A 23161-nucleotide genomic window follows, 5' to 3' on the forward strand; every position below is an offset into this window, starting at 1 on the left:
TAGTACATGAGCATGAGTTATCCTAATTGGTTCACAGACTGCTCCTGTGAGGGTTTGCACATAAAAGTCATGTTTGTTGTGCTTTAAGTTGAGAAATCATTATTCAGATTTGGTTTATCCTGCTCCATTTGGTACTGTTTGGATTCGATTTTTTTTAGAATGGCTGTTTTTATATAAAACCACATACTGGTCGCAACTTTTTGTATCCACTTTATGTTTACTCTGCATCCTCATGTGTTCACAGCAGCTCACAAAACAATTTTTAACTAGATATTGGGCTGTATATTCATTTTTAAGCTTTTAACACCAACTATCATTGAGTGGTGTCATAAACTGGTGAGCTGCGTAATACAAACTAAATCAAATGTTTTGACTTGCGTGTAGAGAAGTTTTTACAAAAGGTCTTCTTAGGCTGAATATTTTTGTTATTTTCCGTGTTTATTCTGTTAAATTTCTTTCTGAGCATTTGAAATGTTGTACAGTTCATCACTTTTAATGAACAGCAGTGTTCTGAGAGCTTTGTTCAGCTGCACTGGTTTTCTACTTTTGCCCTCAGCAAAACTTATAAAACAGTAATCTAGTTAAAGTTTGCTGAAAACAAGCACCGTCGTTTAATTTTTCACGTGTACACAATGCTGACCACATTTATCGGCACCATAAATATGGAGAAACCCGTAGAATAAATGAATCTTTTATAGTTAAATATATGGCTTCATATTGCTCCGGTTCTTACCATTTTTCTCCCTCTCAGCTACTACTGAGTAGCACTTCAAGCTGCTCTGTTCGAAACAGTGCACAAATAGCGCTGAGTAGGAGGACAGAGAGTAGAGTTGTTTTCACAAACGACTTCTCTAAGGAAGGGAAGATTATCCCCATAGATAAACAGCTGCAACACAGAGAATGAAATGATGTTTTAACTACAGCACAGATGAGGTCCAAAGAGTATGGAAGTCTTTGCATTAATCAGCAGTTACAAAAAATATACACAATTTAAAGGAATTGGTGTTAATGTGAAATGAACAAATTAACTGTGGTAGGCTTCATAAAAAATAAGCAATGTTTTAAATTGTTAATCAACAGAAATGTGCTAATATCACACAGAAAGGAAATTTTATGTAACTATTCTGTAGAACTAAATATTAGAAATGGAAGTTTATTATTGTTAGGTGTTTAGAGAAGGAATACAGTATAGTTAAATGTTTAGTATTAAATCTAAGGAGAAAACACGCCATTATTTTATACATATACTTGATACAAATATAGACTACTTTGATAATATCATAGCCGCAGTGCGCTACTGAAGTCAGAACGTCAATAGATCCAAAATTCAAATGGATTCAACCAGAGCCATCGGCCCCTCCCCCAGGGTCAGTCTGCCATATTGGTTTTCAGGAGGTCAGGCTTCCTTTAGCTGGATCCTGCCTTGTCAATATCTCACTGTGGAGTTTGCGGTTAGCATTATGTGTGTGCACGTGTACATGTGCATGTGTCCCAGCAGACCGGCTACTGGCTCTGTTTCCACAGCAGATGTGTGTACAATGCTGTGGGGAAGAAAGCTAGTCCATTGATCCGCAGCAGAGGAGACATCAAACGATCCATAGGAGGAAGAGCAGAGGGAAACAGAGTGGATGAGTCGGAGCCATATTTCTGCATGTGTGTGAGCAACATCACAGCCTCTATCAAATAATTATATATATATATATATATGTACATGCATACATGGAGCACAGTGTTGATTCCAGTGATTTGGTTGGTCGAGAGGATCAGAGATGTTGTAATGACCTGGCAACACATGTACACACTAAAGCATCAGTGTTGAATGACTTGCCAAATTTCTGTTAAGCAACATGGGCCGTGTGCCTGAAGTGCAGAGCATTACAGTGTTTTTGTGTTGGGCTGTAGGCATAGTGCAACACATTTGTAATATGGCTTCATGCACAGAAAAAAACATTTTCCTACTCTTTAGTCCCTCCACCAATCCATACAAACACGGATGCGTCGATAGAGCCGCAGTTATCTCGAAACATTCATTAAAACCTCAGCAGTCAATGACTACGGCCAAAATAGGTTCTACTCTGTATTTTCTCTCAGACAATTGGGAAGTTGAAGGAAAATGTTTTAGATCTTGTGTACTGTGATCTCATTTCATTCTTTATAGTTACACGTTGAAATAAAATGTCGATTATCACAAACTTCTTAGAGATCAGAGAGGACCGTAGTTGTTGAGTAGAGTGGGGCACACAGAAAACCTACCACAGCATGACTGGGTTCCTGAACTGAAAGGTCTGACAAAAAGAGGCTGCAAAAATCTGCAGCTCAGATTGGAGAATCTGTTCACGTGACGTATTGTCCGACACAGATCTGGTTTTTATGTGAGAGTGAGAACAACGAAGGTATTTTAAATGAAAGTTGGTTTGTAGTTTGCCAAAAGCCATGGAGGGGACACGGCAAACTTCAGGAAAAATGTGTTGTGATTTATCAGAAGTTAACATTTGGGCCAACCTACAATATCCTGCATGTGGCAGGACAACTAACAATGTACAGGACATCAACTTAAACAAGCTATCCCCACAGTACAACATGGTGGTGTTAGCATTATGACGTGGGAATACTTTTCTTCATCAGCGATAAGACTTTCCTCTGTCTCACAGTTAGGAGTTACTACTTACAATCCAAGTTAAATGCATAAAAAAGTGTCGTCACAAAAAATTGAAAAGTTCAAGGTGTGTGAAGACTTGCAAGGTGTTGTATATTTGAAATGTACTCTAAAACGTTCCTTTGTGCCTTCTACAGAATAAGTGATAGATTTTTTTATTTTAAAAATATGTACAGAAATAAATCTCCTTATGAAAACAAATAGTTGATTATGAAAAATAGGTACATTTTGATCTATAATATTGAATTATTTTTATCAAAAAACTTTAATATTTAGCTTACTTGACTATCAAAAAGCATCTGTTTGTGTGTATGTTTGTGTTTTCCAAATCCTTCCAGAGGTGTTAGTTGGTATTTATCTGAATCCTCTATGAACTGTGAGAGATGATGCAACAGGAGGCAACTGCTGAGAATTAACTGTCTCAGAGTCTGCAAGGCAGAGCTTCTTTCTACTTCTCATTCACTGCACACACACACACACACACACACACACACACACACACACACACACACACACACACACACACACACACACACACAAAATGCACAAAACCCCAGATACATTCTTACTGTGGATCCTACAGAAATGAAATCAGGGCTCAGAGTGAGTCAGTGTGTCCTGTATTAAGCCGTTATAGTGATAAACAACTCGGTCAGTGCCAAGCGTTTCTACATCCTAATCCATTTGTGAGGAACATTCATGTGAGGATGTCAGTGATTCTGCCAGCTTTCTGGTGTGCTTCAAACATTTTACAGTTTATAACCTGTTAGATTAGGTAATCCTGTAAAAGTGCTGCCTTAGGCCCTCCTGAGGACTCATCCTGTCTGCATATTTTATCTGCCATACGGAGGACACCAACAGTCTTGGGTACAATATGGTTTAAAACTTGCACATGGTGAGGCGAAGTTGGATTAAACACACACACACATACATATACATAAGGGCGGCAGACGGTACGAGGGTAGTGCATCTGCTGTTTAATTAAAATCGGAGGGGGGCCCACCGAGAAGACTTTAATCAGAACGTATGCACACACGGTTCATGAGACTTGAAACCGTTCCCTGTTGCAAACCTAAGAACAGGATGCATGAGAGCATAGGCAAATAACAAAAACAGTAGCACTGCAGCCAGCCGCACAATAAAAGAAACAACGAGGAAAAGAAATTCATTCCACAACTATAAACAGTTTGGTTCAAGAAAACCTGGAGGTCAAATAAACTTGATTGATTGATTGATTGTGTGCAATGACAGATCCAACAGTTAAATCACCTTCCACTCCAAAAGTTGATGAATGCCTTCCTGCCTCTACTCAAGAGTGCACTCCTCCACTTTGAGCAGCTCTCTAAAAGCAGATGCCATGTCCATCGCTCCACTGCGATGGTTGAGATGTTGTTGTTTGAGCTGATAAATGAACGCAGTCTGCTGCCAATCAAATCACTCATGCAAAATCCACAGCTTGTACCCCTGACATGATCTCGTGTTGATTTCTTTGGTTTGATATAACCAATCAAAGTTGTTTAAAGATAAAATTACTAAACATCATCATTATTGTGGTTCCCACAGACTAACAATTCCAATTTCTGCTGCTTCTTGAGTGTAGCAGAACAGTTCTGCACAGACATGCCCTGTGGATCCACATATTTTAAACTTCACATGACAATATGCCATGAGCATGCTCTGCTGACGCACCTACCAGCTCAACACTAACGCCCAGCTGAAGTCGTAAACACAGACAACTGAGAAAAAACAATTCAACAGCATGTCTGACATTTGCATTAAATTGCCAGATTTAAAATCCCCCATGGCAGGCACGTTGCATTTATTTGGCTTCTTGTTCCAAATGAATGTGTACAAACTTTCACAAGAGCAATATGAAATGCTGTTCAAAATGACACTAAGCTTAAAAATCTGTAAACTCTCTTTCCAGTCTCGATGTCTTCTGAAAGGCTCTAGATGCAGCGATGCGGTAGATCAAAGCAAAGCACGCCTGCAAATGAAGGATATCTCGGGCTTAAAAGCTGTGGGTCTTAATCTGCGGGTCATGAGACGGTCTCAGGAGGGACGCGGCAAGCGTGCTGAAATAAGCTAATATTCAATGAGATCCTTCAAAGCAAGCTGCAGATTAAAAATATTGCCCCAAACCCTCTGGCAGATGATTGAAGTTTAAAGTTAAATAACTAATTTTTTTTTTTGTTATTGTGCTTATGTTTTTAACTTTCAAAGCAGCTATATTTCTCTTAAATTTATGAGACTATCTTTGCAACAAAAATCTACTAGTGTGATTGTATTTAAATCCATGTTTTGTGTCTTTGACGTCAATCTTTTAGGATCTAAAGCGTAAATTCAGATGGTGGAGGAATACTGCAAAACTTGACAAATCATATTTAAACATTGACAAAGTAACTTATTGCGGAGCAGTTTAATAAGAGTGCTATTCTTGGTGTGAACTTGTTTTCTTTCATGCCACAATAATGAATAGCTAAAGATATTCGGGTTAAAATAATGAGCTTAAAATGGGCTGAACTGTAACCCATTACACAAGAGGTTATCAGGATTTTGTGTACATCCACATTTTAAATGTGTTAAAAATATGTCATTTCTATCATAAATGGTAAATGTAGATGTGCTTCCTGTGAATGCAGATTTAGCTGCAGAAGTGAGTGTGTGCTGTATGCGTGTAACTGGATCTTTATAGGGTCTCAGTGGGGAATGTCTCCGTGGAAGAGAGTCGCGCAGAGTGAGTGGGACTCCATGTATCCACCATGACTAACAGGATTAAATCTGACTGGGTAGGAACACAGATAAAGAAAGAGGGGGGGAAAAAAAGCTGTAGGGGGTAAGGTGAGAGGGGCTAAAAGAATTCAAGTTCTCATCTTCCATACCAATAAAACCCAGAAGAAGAATGAAGTTACAAAATGGAGTGGGAAGGAGGAGGAGGTTGTCAAACGAGAGGATCAGTGGAGACTGATTAGTGTTCTTTAGAAGAAGGTGAAAGCACAGCGCATGTATTTGGATTCGGGTATCAAACAAGGTAAATTACTGGTGTGTCAGAGTTCTCTGTGGAAGAACTTTGATCCTTCTTTCACTGCAGGGTTCCCAGTTTTAGTCCTGGATCTTGCAACCTTTAGATACATCCCTTCAAGAGAAAAATGGCTCTTCACCAGACTTCTACAGAGCTGAAAGATATGATGCAGAGGAGTCATTTGATGGAGGCGTGTTTGAGAAGGGATGTGCATATAAAAGTTGTTGGACTATAGCTTTCATTCATTGAATGTCTAGGAGAAATCTCAGATCTCTGACTAAAAATGCTAATAGGAAAGATCGACAATCCCTCCCTAATCATGCTCCAAAATTGTGAAAGATTAGAGAAGACTAAGGAACGTGCCATTACAGTGAATGCCATTAGGGGTTACATGAAGTATAAACAACTTGAGGATTGTTGAATAAAACATTTATTAATGTTTTATTCAACATTAAAAAATGTCTTCAGATAAAATTTTTGACGCACTAAATTTTTGCACGTAAAGATTTTGTCTAAAAGAATGTCTTAGCAAAAAACGGTAACTGTACTTTCATTTCAATGAAAGCAGCACATTTATCTCGGTTGCAGAGAATTAGAATAATTAGTGATAGACATTGTGGATTGTATGAGACTCCGATGCTGTGCAGGGATGTGATGAATTGAATGAGTTCATGACTAGAGAGAACATTTTCAGAGCAATCGCTTCTGGACATGAAAAACTTGAAGGTCTCCCTGAAAGATGTTAAATAAAGTTTGATTGATAACTGAAATAAACTTGTTATACAGTAGTCTATTTTTTCCATTGTGCAACATAACATACCTGAAATGTTTTTCTTTTGTTGTTTTTTTAAAGGGCTATGATTTATAACATCGTGCCCTTTCAAAAAATGTAAGATCAGGCACCAATTCTTTGTCACTCTGCAGGCAGCAGAGTCGAGATTGATCTGAATTTCCAAGACCCATTTTATTTGATGCAAAAGTTTTATTTCCCCTGGATTCCATAAAAAGTGGCTTTCAAAAATAATCAGAGGCTGAACACAGCAAATGAGGGAAAGAGAACGTCCTGTGAAAGGACTTTTGTCTCGCCACCTGTGTTGCAGCCACTCCGCCTAAAGAACCCTACAGCTCGGTGGAGAGCCCTTAAACTTCTCAAAGTGGGGACAGCTGACAAAAAATGCAGATGGAAGTGAATGAGCAGGGTTTTACTTGAGGTGTGACCTCGTCAACCTTGCTAAAGTCCCAGGTCTACGTGAGGGGGGCAGAGTGTGAGAGGAGAGCAGCGGCAGTAATTTCCACTTGCTGCACAGCAGTCTGTAATCACTCTGCATCCAGCTGCTGAGGGATTTTCACCTGGCCATGCAGGGGGGAAAGAAAACCTGCTCACGCTCTAACTGGACTTCAAACATGTTCAGCTCGTCTTAACACCTTTGATTCACCAAACTGCACTGCTGGAATCTATTTTTCTTTTCGATGAGACCTGGGACAATCATCCATGACATAAAGCCAACTCGCAGGCTAAAACTTATACCTGATACTGCAAACGTTATGATAAATATACAGAAGCCGGCCATGGTTTTTGAGTTATTTGTACATATGTTCTTCCATAAGACAAAACCAAAAAGAAAAAAAAATATCAAAATAAAAGCAAGACTATTCCAGTAAAGTAACTATGTTGCAGCCAGTTGTTGTGAAAATGATGTACTTTCAGACATAATGTAAAAAAAAAAATAAAATAAAAAAATTACTTCTCAACCTGACATCTTGAAATTGGGCCATTACAACAATGCCTTTAATTATGCCATTAACATTCAACCTTAGGCGCACTGAACTGAGCAGTGGCTTGTATAACAAGCTCAACATTCAGGCAAATCCGAATGACCGACATGGGAGACGCAAGGATTCCTCAAACATCAAAACAACTGTTGTTGCAGCATTTTTGATGATTGAATAATAATAATAATATATCATACGCAGCTTAAAATCTTACATTTTGCTTAGTACCGCCGATTTCTCAGAATTGTTAATTTGCCTGACAAACGATTCTGCTTATCAGTTCCATTAAGGCGATATGTGTTTGCATGGTGACGTACACGCTTGTAGTTTATATAGGACATATCCAAAATGGATTCGCTGCAGAAGCGCTCCAAAGCACAGCGTGGTGCATAATTTAAAGAGTTCAAGGAGTTTGTTTCCTAACTCAATGAGAATCTATTAGAAAAACGATGAAGAATTGAATCAATAAGTGAAGTCGATAATTTCATTGTTTTGGCTAAATCTCCATTGAAATAAGAATGAACTATTAAGCCTTGGGGACTCCACAGGATTACATAGCTTTTACAGATGAGTGCATTTTAGCTTTTACGATGAAAACCATTCATCGTAAAACTAGACAAGCTTTTGCTAGTGACACCAATGTAAGAGCAACAACTTACACACATTTTAACAAAAATGTCGATATAAGTCTGATAGCCATTCATTGAATACTCTTTATTCTTTTTACGTTTCATCTTATTGCTCTTCCAGAAGTCAAAGTTGAAGTCGCTGACGAAGAAGATTAGTTTTCAAATTTTTACAGATCGGCCAAGTGACTGTCAGGATTTCACGGTGACATTGTCTAGACCCCAGCTGTAAATGTCACGTTATAACAAAACAAAGGAGACTCGGTTGACTTTCTTTGGGTAAGTATTCAGTTGATACCCAATAAAACTGATGACCAACAGGAACACTTAGAGAGATCATGTAGCACTACTCAGAAACTTAAGGAGAAAAGGATAAACTGACTGAAAGGCTCAGACGCTGCTATAATGGGAGCAGATCGAGCTAAACTCCGGCTCTTGAAAGCGAAACCTGACGTGGGCTGTAAATCTTCAGGGATGTGAATAATGCAGCATGTTAAATCAGATATTAGAGCTTTGATATCAGTTGACACAGCCACACAAATGAAGGAAAATGTATTATTATTATTACCTTGGAAATAAAATACAAATGAATATGTTCCATCAAAAGGACGACTGGGAGAAAACAGGGCAGAAAGAGAGATTAATGCATCCAGAAGAAAGGAAAAGAGACAGGGATTATGCTTTTCTATTGCAGCCTCATAAACAAATAAGCTGATCATCAAGACTCAGCCAAGCAATTAATATTCAAGGAATTAATTTTTTTTTAAGTAAAAAACAGAAAGGGGGAGGACACGGAGGTTGGAGGGCAGATTTAGATTCTTTCCCTCTCTTTGCTCCACAAGGATCCATTTTGTGAGCTTAGGCTATAAACAGCTTGAAATCACTTTGACAGCCTGCTGTATCTCATGGAATATACACACACACACATGCGCGCACACGCAGACACACAAGTACCACAGGGAATTTTAATTTCAACCTGTGAAATTGTAATTGCCTCTCTTGTAAGAGGCAAAGGATTGTGGGAAGGCTGGCAGAGAGAGAGAGAGAGAGAGAGAGAGAGAGAGAGAGATAGCCAGCATACTTTATTTTCTTACGCATTTATCGATTTTTCATTTTGTTTGGCTCTTTATTTCTTTCTTTTTTTTTATCTTTCTCCTTCTTCCCTGCGCCCTTCTATTCTGTCACTCTCGTACTCTCCGGCACTCAGATCTGTTTGTCTCGTGGTGATGAGGCGAGCTGACAGAGCTGACATTAAATTAACTGGAGCTGTCAACAAGCGAAGGGAGGCTGGCCAGGAGAGGAGGAAAAAAAAAATAAAATAAGAGCAGGAGGTATAAAAGGAGTAAAGTAAAGAGGCGATGAACAAAGAGGAGAGCAGATAGAAACGCCACAGAAAGGAAAAACTCTGTGACATGAAAAATGCGAAGAAAACATCTTGAGGGCATTTTGGAGGCTGTGTTTATTTTTCGCTTTTGTTCATTTTCTTATCTCCAACTCTTCTCACTGCAAGGCCACCATGTGAAAGGCTCCTCAGTGCTGTATGTACGATTGTTGTCTTGCATTGTGTTGGAGTGACTGCCTGCCTTGGGAAAAAAAAAAGAAACTGCTATCAAAAAGCCTTAATTGAAACTACAATAATAATAAAATTCTACCAAAGGAGGCAGAAGGCAAAACATCCATGAAAGGGATTTGTGTGAAATAATTTCATTCTGAAATGAAGTCATTCCTAAGATCTCACTTTCCCACACACACACACACACACACGCACTTACAATGGGAGGTGCCTATGTAATAACAACTTCCTCCTAAGGAGGCTTAATAGTACTTTAGATATCCCATTATGTGTGTGAACAATGGGCAGGTGTGGGCTCTTATTGGATCTCCACAGGGGAAAGTTGAGGCAGGTAAGCTCTGCCTTCCTGAGCAACACGGACAGACAAGACGTGCAGAAAAATAATGAGTCGCCCATGAGACGAGCAGCACAGGTCACAACGTTGTAAACAGAACCATAAACAGAAATTTCTAATTCAATAATTACTGATATGGATGGATTGAAAAGTAAGTTCCTTGGATGTGTTACTGAGAAGAAACATGCAGGATTTCAAGAAAATGCAGTTTTGTCATCAATTTGAGGGCGATGGTTGTATAAATGTTTTTTTTAATCACAAAATAAACAATAATTTTAGCTGACATAAGAAACGCATAAAATTACACTGCCCTCCAACCTAATCCAAGTAACACATCCAGACAGGACGAACTAACTGAAATTGTAACAATTAAATTCATGACAGACTGCGGACGGCTTGTGTTATTGCATTTTTCTCCACTGACTGAAAAGTTTCTGGATCAATCTAAATCAGAGTTGGAAAAGTACTTTCACATTGGCAGAGGTTTTGTTCATTAGCTGTTCAAAATGTTCAAGAGTGCCAGCAGGAAGGTCTCAACCAGCTCCGTGCTGATTAGTCAAGCACACGCTAAACCTGGAAGCTCTAATTTCATTCAGTGAGACAATCACATGCAAAGGTCTTCAAGTGCAGACCTTTCCTTCAGTGAATAGCTGGTGCTTTAAAGCCACTTGTGACTATCAAGTAAATATAACAAGATAACCAGATACGTACAAAGTAAAGTCTGAGATGTGATCCAAGCTATAAAAACTTGAAATTGTATTTGGTACAAAATTTGGGTTTCTCGTTTTAAAACAAAATTGAGCAAAGCAGCAAATGATGATTATTTGGTGTATAATAACACCCTTGCAATCAGAAATTTACAGCCCACATTAGGCCACTTGTCACTTTGCAAAGTACTGACTTTTGTCCTTTTCTGCTGCTTGCCCTGCTGATCATTTTATAGAACAAAACACATTTTATTTGAAGTAGGGAACCAAACCTGCCTTCTTTGCACTTGACTGGGTGATGTAAAAGTTACAGATATGGTAAAAAAAAACTCTTGATGGCTGCGGTTTTAAATAACCTCAGTTCTAAAAGTTTTTCAGTGTTCGTCAAACAATAATCAAACACCAGAAATAATCTGCAAAGTTGTAATAAAACAGTAATATTGTTTCTTTCACAAAGGTATTTTTATTATTATTAAACATCAGCTATGTTTTTAGGTTCATTGCCTCATCTATTGACAATGCACAGCGGCAGTTTACCATGGCAACCAACCTGCTATTAAGAGCTCTGCCGCTCTAATGCGGAAACAGACGCGTCTGCAAACTTCCCTTATGTTGGTGGAAGGACATGACAACTTAAAAAGTAACTTTACACCAATAGCATACATACTTCTATCCATCAGAAAACAATTAAAATTGAAAAAAAGAAAGAAAAAGACACATATAAGCATCATCACTGCAGTACAGCTGGCTGCAACAAGCTAGAAAAACAACAGTTTTACAACCTCAGTGTTAAGTCAAATGATTGTTCGTGACTTTGTAGGCATCATTTAAGCAGCTACAAATTAGTGTAAGTGTGTTTATGTTCGCTGAGGACGATTGCTTTAACGTCAGTGATTTTCACCGTTTTAAAACTTCCTGCAGCAATGAGTCACATGCTGGCAGTGCTCACATGGACTCTGTCAAGTTGGTGGAAAACTAAATCACCATCGAACTTGATGTTTATTCATTTAAAGGTGTTCAAAAAAAAAAAAAGACTCCTGCTGCGGAGCTAAATTATTGACATCAGAAGCCTGTCCCTTTGGTATTACAAATAACCCTAATCATTCAAAGTCAAAGATGTATGCAAGTCCATCAAGCACAAAACAACAAGCACACACTGATGCACAAAGACAAACCAGAGCTGGCAAGTCACCAAGACACTCAGCAGAGCCAATCTCCTCCTCACATTGCAGGCTGCGAATTCCCAGTTTGCTTTGCAGTGACAATAGGGTGTGTGTGTGTAGATAAAAAAAATAACACAGCAATCACTGAATGCAGGCACAAGGGCCACCAAACTAAATGCTTGGCCAAGATGGCATTAAGACTTGTGTATGTGTACATAAAGACAGACACACACATACACACGCACACACTTATATATGATTAGGATTGGATGTGCTTGCCAAGACAGTTTCCCCTCAGTACCAGAAAGCACTAAGGTGCAGAGCACCCAGCCAACAGAACTCAGCCTATGTAATGAAAAGGCAGTGTGCGACAGAGAGAGAGGGGAGGTGGGAGGTACAAAGACACAAAGCAATAAAGCATGCCGGTCACCAAAATTGCAGAAATTAATTGGTCACACCAACGTGGATTTGCATCCAGAATGTGCACTTGGGTCTACGAGCAAGAAATTGGATGGCAGCAGTATTGCTAAAAAGGGACATAAGAACTATTTCTGAGCCTTACTTCAGCCTAGTGAAAATGTGCCCTTTTTTATTAGGTTATTGGAAAAATTCTAGCAACAGATATTGACAAGCAAGTAAAATCTTTTTATCGAGTGTTAAATAGAACCAAGGGAAAGTTTCCTCTCACAAAAGTCCTGTTTGAAAAATAATTTTTTCCCCAGTGATTCAACTCGAAAGTGAAACTTTAGACTCAACACACAAACTTCATTTCTATCATCTTTAATGATTTGAACCAGCTTTTGGTTTTTTGCAGTGTGGGCAGGTGGGAAGTCCTGATGAAAAAAAGAAATCTGCATTACTAGATTTGTCAGCAGAGAAAAATGTCCTGCATTAAATCTGGACTCGATCACATGGAGTGATCCGAATCATTAGCAATCTTAAACAACTTTAATTGTTTCTTTTCCTCCATAAAGTGGGAACTAGATTTACAGCTAAACTGTGACATTTCATTTCATCTGAAAAGATGACTTTGGAGCACCGAGTGGCAACTTGGTTTTCCTTTCGATTTGTCATTGGAAGACGTTCTGGTTTAGGACTGGTTTAACACAAGAAATAAAATGCTGTTATCTCTGTTACTTGTGCATCTTTAAACATCACACTTTTTCCCTCCACTCAAGTTTCCATTGATATCCTTCCATCAGCGTCATCGGTCGACTTCTTCAGCAACAATCTTGTTGTGTTTCCCCCTCTTTGTGGGAGGCACCAATGATTTAATGGCCACATTTATTTTTGATATTGCATAATTTTGTTGCAATTTTAGCTAAATGAGGGCTTGCAATATATGGGTTTCGCCCTTTGAAATATTCTCGAAAATAAAGTTTTTCGACGATTTGATGAACCTGTATGTAGAACGTCAGCATGCTGCACGTGTAATGTGATAACAAAAGCAAACTCCAGGTTTTTCCAATTGCTGGACGTCAATATGTAGAGAAATAATCTGCTAACGGAAAGAGACGAACTCTCAGACTTGCGTCCTTGTTTCTCTCCTTTGTAGCCGAATAGTCGCAGTGGAAGCTGCAAATTAGGGCAGACTTGCTGAAAATGTCCACAGACACTCGCACACTATTAACAGACATAGTCTCAAACAGGCCCCAGTTGTAAGGTAGTGCCAGTCCACTGCGCTTTGTGTGTGTCTGCCCTGAAGCAAAGCAGGCCTCCTCTCTTGCACACACACTCACACCCCATGCTAAATTTTCAGATTTAGCCCATGGCTGTCACTGACTACATCTTGGGTCAATTAATGAAATACATGCGATGAACATTAAAAAAAAAAAAAAAGTAGTTTTAATTGCACTTCCAACACAACGCTGTAATTGTTTTTGCAGCTCTGAGTGGCTTAAAAATACTGTAAATGCTGGTGACACCTCTGCAACTATAATTTTAATAAAACCATTTAGAGGCATGCTAAATGTCAGAAGGGGGAACAGACTGAGATAAACAGGAGCCAGCTTGACAAACGACAGTAATTGTGTCAGTTGTTTCCAGCAAACCTTCAATACGTCCGTAAAGGAACAGACTATATGCTCTGTTTTTCCCCTCGTTTCCACATAAGACAAGCCTGCAGCGTCTTCTATTCTGATGTTCAGATTTCTATTAGTCAAATGAATAATTCATATTTAGGTAAATACACAAGGAGCAGAAACAGTGACAGATGCTGCAGACTGGGAAGAATTTACTTTGTAAAGGCAAAGACGAAAAGGTCACAGCCTTAGACGGCAGCTAATGAGAATCTCTGTGAGCATATAGTTAGTGTCAAGATGCGGCAGATTTTCTCAAACTTCGGTCCGGTGGTAGGCATCAATTTGTATTTATGAATATGTGAACGCACATTCATCTGACGCCAAGTCGTCATCTGTGAAATTGAGGTTTAATCTAAAATTAATTGTGCTGACCTGAACTTTGGATCGGCTCAGTATAAAGGGTAACAAGACGCTGAAAGAGAAGATCGGCTCCAAACAAACTCCTCCAGATTTCACTGAAAACGCGAGAGGAATAAAACGATGCCATCTGTGAACATAAAACGGCGATTGCGGGGAATTAAAACTGACCATTTATAAAATGATCTGAGTCATTATTTTTTCAGTTTATGTAAAGTTTCACATTATGTATGTATAATAAATAATAGCCATAACTGTTTACGTTGTATAGTGGACACAGTGTTCATGTTCTAAATCTATCAGGCATCAATTTTGTTGATGCCTGGTTGGAAGAGTCTTCAGAGAAATTTTGTGGAGTCTATTAATGTATACCACTCTGTAAATAAAATCTCTGTAGAAAAAAGTATTGCAGAGTGAGCTGACACTTATGCACGCCATATCAAAGTTATATGATCAGAAGTTTAAAAACAAACATAAAAAGCTGAACAATCCTTCAGAGCTTTGCACATTCTGAATGATAATCCGGAATATTACATGGATGAATAATTATGTTTTATATGCAGTAAAATGAAAATAAAAATAGATGAGTACATCTAGAGTGTCAAGATACAATAGTCTTGACTGTTATTGGTCTGCCTGGTTTAGTAAGAATGAGTCAACTCTTCTGCAAAGTAAGCATACAAACTGCCACTATGCTAGATTGTTTAGGGACTTTGGAAGAAGTATTCTATTTTATTGTCATTGTGTGGTGAAAGTTAATGGAAGAAAGTTTCATGTGACTGTGACTGTATTGTAGGATGACTCTCAGATCACTCAGTTTTCAATTGTGGCATCGTTTCACTTAAACCGTGTTAAATGGAAATTATATTGTGATGATGAAGAACATTTGCAAAGCAAACACGGTGACATGCTTGACAGATGAAGGCAAACAGGCAGGTGTCTTTCTATTGACCATGTAACTATCATTTTAATCTTCCAGTAGCTATGATGGTCTAAAATATTTCAGGTTTTTTTTTTTTTTTTTTAACTAAATAAATATTTCCAACTTTGAAATCAGCTGAGATATATGTAGCTCTTCTAGCTTGAGTTATGCATCATGTCTTGGCTCCTGAAAAAAAAAATATATATATATCTGAAATGTAACCTCTTTTCCCCCAATTATTTATTCTAACCAATCTAACTTTGCCACACTTTTAAAATTTGAATTAATTTCAATTAAAGGGCAAAAAAACGAGGAACAACATAGGAAACCCACTTAATGATCTGCCAACTTTGAATTTTTCTCAACGTCTAAAGTTTCACATCACTTCACAGGTGACAAATTGACAACAGCTGCCAACAAGACGAGAATCCACAACTCCTGCTTTTATTAGCAGCAGCTCAAGTGCATGATACAAATTGAGTAATGATCTCCTCTCGACGGCTCCTGCCTCAATATTTCAAATATAAGGGGGGCTGCTGTTGCATCCATATTTCACTAGAGAACAATGCAGTATAACTGACACACAGAGAGGCAGAAAAACGTGCTTACAAAGCATCAAAAGAGCTGTATGGAGAGCTGTGGAATAACGTAAGGCATTGCTGGATGGATGTAACGAGCTTCACAGCTACACAAATCATTTGCTCAAACAAAACAAGAACTGCGTGTCTGCCTGTGCAACATGCAACGTTTGATTGGGCGCCTATGTTGGTGTGAAACTTTGTGCATCATTTGCCCGTATAACCCAGAGCTTCACTATGATGCGAGTAAATGTGTTTATGTAAGAGAGAAAAACATGCATCAGACTTGAAAACATGGATATATCTGTTTTCTGAATGCCTGATTTACCAACTTGAGATAAACAAAGTGTGCATGAAAACGACAAACATAAAGAGGGGACTCTGTGACTGATGTGTCATGTCTACATGCGCTCATATTTTTGCCTAAATGAATCATCAGACAAATTTAAACACCATCAGATCACACTGTGCAGGGACGTGCAGCCAGACGCGCTCGCAGATACACAACGTCAACGTCTCACCTGCTTGGATGTAAGGAGAGGACACAAGTTTGTGCGCACACACAGACAACGGCACAAAGAGCAGACGCTGTGTAGTACAACAGAAATTGGGGCATGCATTATTAACTGATGGGATTCCACAGCTTGTGTTGGGATATTTGTATCTCAGAACAGACAGCAGGCAGCACAAGCAGACTTGATCTATGACAGCAGCTACATAATCAATAATTCAGTGAGTGAGTAAATCAATCAATACTTTGGCAGTTTTACTTGGAATAAACTGATTTTGACCTTTATTAGTGAATTTTGGATGTTACAGTTGTGGGAAAAAAGACAACAATGATCTATACATACAACTATACATGCATTTGTGCCCCTTGAACTTTTTCATATTTCCCCAAATATGGAATTAAGTTGGTTTTATGTGTTTTATGACAGACCAAAACAGTGTAACGCGTAGTTGGAAATAGAAGGACAATTACTTGTGGTTCTTTTTTTTAGTTTTACAAAAAAGAGTGAAGTATGTTTGTATTGAGACTGAAACAAAGATACAAAATGTAACTAATCAATTAATGGTGAAATACAGGTTTGTAACTGCACCAGGGTTAAAAAAAAACTCAAGGTATGCAAGCAATTTTTTAAATTATTATGCAGGTTTTCGTCAAAATCACAGACAATTTGATTTCATTTCATTTATGCTTTGGGATATTTCTGCTGATGTGTTGTGTATCAATATTTTGTTCCCTGAGTTAATTATGATCTACTTGTACCATAAATTATCCAGAATATTAATAATTTGGGTTTTACTGCATGAAAAAAGGAACATAAGGGCAACCAGAACTGTGCTGAGGTAGAAGAATAAATCTCAAAGGTAAACATCAACAAGACACAATTACAGATAGAGAGCAAAGAAGATCAGGGTGCACTGAATAAGACAAATTATTATGAAAGTATCTGGCAGCAACAACCCGTGCACATTTTTATTTTAAACGACACAAATATTAGTTTTATTTGTATAATTGTTTATTTTTTTTTACTGAAGGGAAGAGAAACATCAATATTTTGAGCCACAGGTACATTTGTAAAAACAACCTGAATGAGATTTATCTTGGAGCTCTAAAAAAAAAATACTATGTTTAGGTTTTAAAAAACAAATACTCTGAAAAGAATGCAAAAAGGACTGAAGAAGTCTCACTCATCTCGTTTTCATTAAAATGCAATAGCACTTTCAGTTGTTCTTGGTTTATCTGTAAAATGGCTACAAAGCATTAAAATTTTCAGGATGCAGAAAGTGAGCAAAGACAAAAAGCTTTGATGCCGTCATTTCCAATCAAAAACACAAAACTTGTGCTAAACCTGCTTAAATAAAACATCTTCTCAGACTTCAAACTAGTCGATTTTCTGATCTTTGCTTGAGTCAGAACAATTAATAGAACTTCTCAATAATAAAGGCCAAGACGGCGGCTGCTAGTCCAATGCAAATCCCCAGTTTCTTCAGCAGTTCTCTGTCCAGACTGTACAAGCCGACCCGGAGCGCAGAGTCAGGTGGCACAGAAGCAGCTCCTTTGACTCCATTGGCCATATGTTCCTGTGGAGAGAAACACACACATTTATCTTTGAAATTTGCTACTTTTCTGGCTTCTTGATAGGGAGTGTTGCTGATTGCTCCCCTCTTCAAAGAGATAAAGATTCCTATAGCAGCTTCAGATATTGACCTGACAGTAATCAAACTGAATGTTAGATAAGGAACCACTAACATGAGCTGCACAGCCTCAGTCTTCCTGCTCATTAGGTAAATACAGAGGCCAACTGGGAACTCATTCTAGATAACTGAATTTCAACATCCTGTGCAATATCCTTCTGACATGTGCTAATGCACTGACATACACACAACAGCCCGGCTTCTTGTGTCACTCTGACTCGCGGACACAGATCAATGCAACTCGTAAGCAAAGTGTATCTGCAATTCAAATTTACAGTCAGCTAGCCACATTCATAAATCAAGAGGTATCTCTGTTTTGTCTAAATATTCCGGTACAATCCAAAGACAGCCATCAATGGAAAAAAAGGTGACAGTGAGCGAAGGAAAAGAATGATTAGAGAAGAAAGATGAACTGTTAAGTTGTTTTATGCAAACATACAGTAACTTGCATAACAAACTAACAATCGTGGTCAACTTTGATTGTTAGACTAAATGTTGACTTCTTTTGAATGATACATTTAGAAGAACTATTTCATAGAGAAAATAGTTACCAGAATAAAATACAAACTAGTCTTCATTTGATTTTAAGATCCCTGTATTTTAAAACTGTTACTGTTTACAAGGGCACTGTATAATGGAGGTATACTGAATAACAAATTAGTTAAATCATATTTCTTTTAATTATAAGAACAGGCACAACTCTGTTCTTTATAAATAATGGTTGTTAATCATTATTTACATTTAGAAATGCATCCAATAATCCACTTTATATCAGGATTCAATGATATATAAGTGCAATATTCGAGTACTCATACTTGCCGAGCCCTCGTACTCCCACCTTCCCAATTTTAACATCTGTTTCCTCTCTAAAACTAACTGGTTTTTATGATTATGACAACAAAATGAATCTTTTTTTTTTTTATGAAGAGCTTTTCTCAATGTTTCCTAAACGAAAGTGATTGTGAAAGCAGCCATTTGCTTATGCAAATGAGTGCATTTCAATTACAACTGTGTTCGCAGTTAATGCAGTTTTACACTGATCTGATTACAGCAGAGTGCTGTCTATTGAATAAAGAAGGTGGATGTTGAAGCAGTTAGGGAAGCTCAGAGGATGGAAAAAGTTGCACTTTGTTACAGTCAAAAAAGAAAAGAACAAAAAGAGTTTGTTACATTAGGCTGAACTTGAAATTTACAAGTGCATGCAGTGACTGCTGTGGAGTGAGGCTATTAAATACCTGGTCTGTCACTAATGATAATGCAAATACAAACAGTTTGCAAGTATAGGTTGTTTTCAAATTATTCATTTACGATATTTATTACCGCTCTTGCTTTCAAACCTCACAACCTCTTCATTATTATGTCTGATTAGACCTCTATTTGATTTCATCTATTGGCATGAGAGTGGAAACCTGTGGTGACAGCTAAAGCTTTGCCAGGTGATTACTAAATAAATTTTAAAAAATCTGCCCAGGATGTGATCATTTTGGTTGGAGCATTAAACAAATTGGATGAGAGCACCGGCACATGACATGTTTGGGTGGAGTGGAAATCAATGTGGATTACTTTGAGGTGCCTTCTGGGTATCTCCTGGATGACAGCTGGTAAAATGGCATTTCAATATGGTAAATTATGCACAGTGGTATTGAGGAATTGATCCAGATATCTAGAATAGCCTTTACGTTTACTGTATAGTTGATTGTGGGAGGCTTGACTGATACCCACCCGTAGGGATCGACTCATTTAATCCCTCTCTGCTTTCTTATCTGTCACATTTTTCAGTTCAATTTCTTCATGATGTTTTAAATAAGAGATTAAGTATTGAATGATTAAATTTTTATTTCAAAAAGAACTTTGATTTTATCTGCAAGACCTGCTCAAAGTAATGCATGACTATGATGTTGGAGACTATTCATTCATCAAACTATTCCTCTTCGAGAATAGGAAATCCTAAGAGAGACATGTTTTTCCTTGCATGTTTTTGGGTCAAAAACGTTTTGACTGGAACAAACAATGTAGGCAAATACAACATTAACCAGAGATTCAGCCACTGAAAAGGGAGGATTTGTGTACATAACAAGTGCGATGTTTCTTGTAAGCCATGCAGGTGATAAATGGAAGAAAGTGTTCAGTCAAAAAAACAAAACAGAGGATTTAACCTTCTTACAAAGTGCTACATGCAGGAGAAATCTAATACTCCATATCCTTTTGAAATGTTTTTCTTCAGAAGAAACAGCAAAGCTGGTCAGAGTTCATGGGAAGATAGTTGGAGTTAAACCACATGCAATTCTACAAAAAAAAAACAAACAAAAAAAAACTTCTTATGCTGTGAAAATTATAAACTGGAGAGTGAAGGTTCACTTTTCAGCAGAACGATGAACCTAAACATACAGCCAGAGCTACAGTGAGATGGTTTGGATCAAAACATCTTTATGTATCAGGGCATCAAGGACAAGTCCAGACCTAAATCCAATTGAGTCTCTGGAAAGAAATGTTTTATGTTCACAGATTCTCTCCATCCAATCTGACTCAGCTTGAGGTCTTTTGAAAAGGAGAATAAGAAAACCTAGCAGATGTACAAAACTGCAAGAGATGTACAATTTGCAGTCATAAGTGATTCTACAACATACTGACTTAGGGGCTGAATAATAATATTCTGTTATAGAACTATGAACATTTAAGTTTGTGGCTATAAGATGTGTGAATGAGTTCAAAATACATAAATACATTTTCCAGGCATTAAAATGTATCCATCATAATGAAGAATTTTAAAGTTCAAAAAGCAAGATAAAGGTAAAAAGTAAGTTAAAGAAACAATATAGAAAAAAAGAGAAATTTACAACACAGCAATAATGATGTATAGTAACAGAAAATAGCCCACAAAAGCATATAAATCTGAATAAGATAATGAAAAAAATCCACAAGATGTGTATTTTTGTGCATAGAAAACAATAAGACTATTTACAAGAAATCTTAAAAAAAAAAAAAAGACTGAAAATATCAGCACGGTTGTGTAAACAGCAGTAGGAATGTCATTTAAAATGAGAACAACTGCGCAAATAACAATAGAGATTCATTAATGGAAAATGTAAAAAATATTCTTTATCAACAGAAAACTTTAAAGTCATCCTGAAACGCGCAGTATTTGTTTCATGTAAATTTACCGTGTGGACCATCATAGAGAAGCGACAATCCTGCTAGATAAACTCCTATTCAACACCAGCTGCTATGTGGGCTCTGTATCAGCATGCAGCCGAGCACACCTGCACATGTTGCATGCACATGGCTGGATGTCCGAGCAGCTGCTCAGCGTCTGCCCTCGGTCTCGCTATCCTTGACATTTCTTCTGTTTTTCTCGTTCTCACTTATGGTTACAAACACCACCCTGTCACCCACTCCTCCTTTCACAGCTTCATTATGAATGCTTCCCTCTGTGAAGTCGCACAAAGGCGGATGGATTCTATGACCACCGCCGCCTTAGTGACACATCCACGGACAGAATGTCAGTAACGTGATTCTGGGTGACACGTCTACTTTTTTTCTAATGTCGGGATTTGAGCTAGGATGCATCATGGAAATGTGATAGTTTTTTTTTTTTTTGTTGCGAAAAATGCTTGGAAAACTACCATGGTGCTTTCAGACAAGGACATTTGAAAAATGTTCAAAGGGATTGTCATGACAGAAGTGGAAGAAGTTCTTGTGACTAAACCTCTTCACTGTGGTTCTTAGGTTTTAAGTACTGGCTGATTTCCTGGAGAATCAAAAAAAAAAAAAGAAACTAAAGTGCTTTCTGATAACAGCAGATGCAGGTAAATGAATTATCCAAATTTGGACTTCAGTGTAGTTATTTCTCTTAGGAAAAGTTCAAAATGAATATTTTGTTTAAAAAAAAGAAATATTAAATAATAAAAAAAGAGTTGTAAAGAGCAGAATACTAATAATTAGAAAGTTGAGAAACTAAACTATTATCCTTCTTCTTGCTGACAGGCTCAATACACTACCTTCTTCTTGATGCTTTTATTTATCTGTTTCTCTGCAGGTGTCTTTTAACAACAGGGTGCCTGGAGACTCACTGAATAGTAGAGTCTAAAATCTATTACTACTAGGGAGGATAAGTGAAAATCCAAGTGCCAGTAGGTGCGTGTCAGCACAGTGGGAAAAGATGGGAGGAGAGGGGCGTAGAAAAAGAGACAAAATAAGGAGAGGAAGAAAGGGGAGCGGAGGAAAAATGAGAGATGTGGCTTTCAGTGATAGTTCACCACCTGCTAGCTGGCATGCTGAGTTTGTGCATTTGTCTGTGAGAAAGGAAGGCAGTATCATCGAGTGTGTGTGTGCTAGTATAGACCAGTGGTGAATATTTTCTGTCTCTCTGCTCACAGCGGTGGAACAGACCAAAATAATCCCCCCTGAAAATCATCTAACACTACACTAGGGGTACCAGACTGGCAAACACAGCAAGAAACTTTCCCTGAAAACTCGAGCTCTCTCAAATGTCTTTCTGTCTCTTAAAAACAGGAAAAAAACACCCTCTCCTCTTCTCATTCCACATGTGTACCTTTCAGGAACGAGTGTCTTTCACTAATATACTGACATTTTACAGCACTTCACTGGAGCCAGAGAATAATACACAGTGGTCATATTTCTCACATGATCCTCACCAGCTGTCACTGTTACTCTTGACACACAAAAACCACGGATGAATGCATGTGTGTGTGTGTGTGTGTGTGTGTGTGTGTGTGTGTGTGTGCGTGTGTGTGTGTGTGTGCATGTAAATGGATACTGCAGTAGCCTCTTTAGTCATGGCTGATACAACAAAGCCAAAGTGACGATCACTGCGAGCTGCAGCTATAGATAATGAGCAGGACAGTAGAGACAAATTCAGAATGGAATATTAATCATAAACTTCTAGCCTTTAGACTGAACATAAAGCGATCAAAACACCAAACAAAGAGAAGCAGTGGTGGAGGTACACATTTTTTCTTAATCTTCAGCCAATATAAACTGTCAAACTTTATCCCTCACATCTTATCCTACACCCATAATCACACATAACTTTTTCAACAAAGTATATTATTGAAAAGTTTGCTACTTATTTTTATTCTGTTTTTGCTAAACATAAGAAAACAAATCCATTTAGAATATCATACAAAGTACAAATATGATGTGGCAA

General features: G+C 37.9%; 1 protein-coding gene across 1 annotated transcript in view; it reads right to left on the minus strand.

The window, feature by feature from the left end:
* Window positions 1-16562: 16562 nt before the first annotated feature.
* Window positions 16563-23161, minus strand: part of cdkal1 (CDK5 regulatory subunit associated protein 1-like 1) — a 179692-nt gene continuing 173093 nt past the window's right edge. Inside the window, exon 15 of the mRNA XM_055042067.1 lies at window positions 16563-17880. Within this exon, the coding sequence (XP_054898042.1) occupies window positions 17719-17880 (162 nt within the window). The 3' untranslated portion in view covers window positions 16563-17718. The remainder of the gene's footprint in view (window positions 17881-23161) is intronic.

This window comes from Poeciliopsis prolifica, unplaced genomic scaffold (genome assembly GCF_027474105.1).
Source record: "Poeciliopsis prolifica strain line A6 unplaced genomic scaffold, Auburn_PproV2 SCAFFOLD017, whole genome shotgun sequence".
NCBI classification, from domain to species: Eukaryota; Metazoa; Chordata; class Actinopteri; order Cyprinodontiformes; family Poeciliidae; genus Poeciliopsis; species Poeciliopsis prolifica.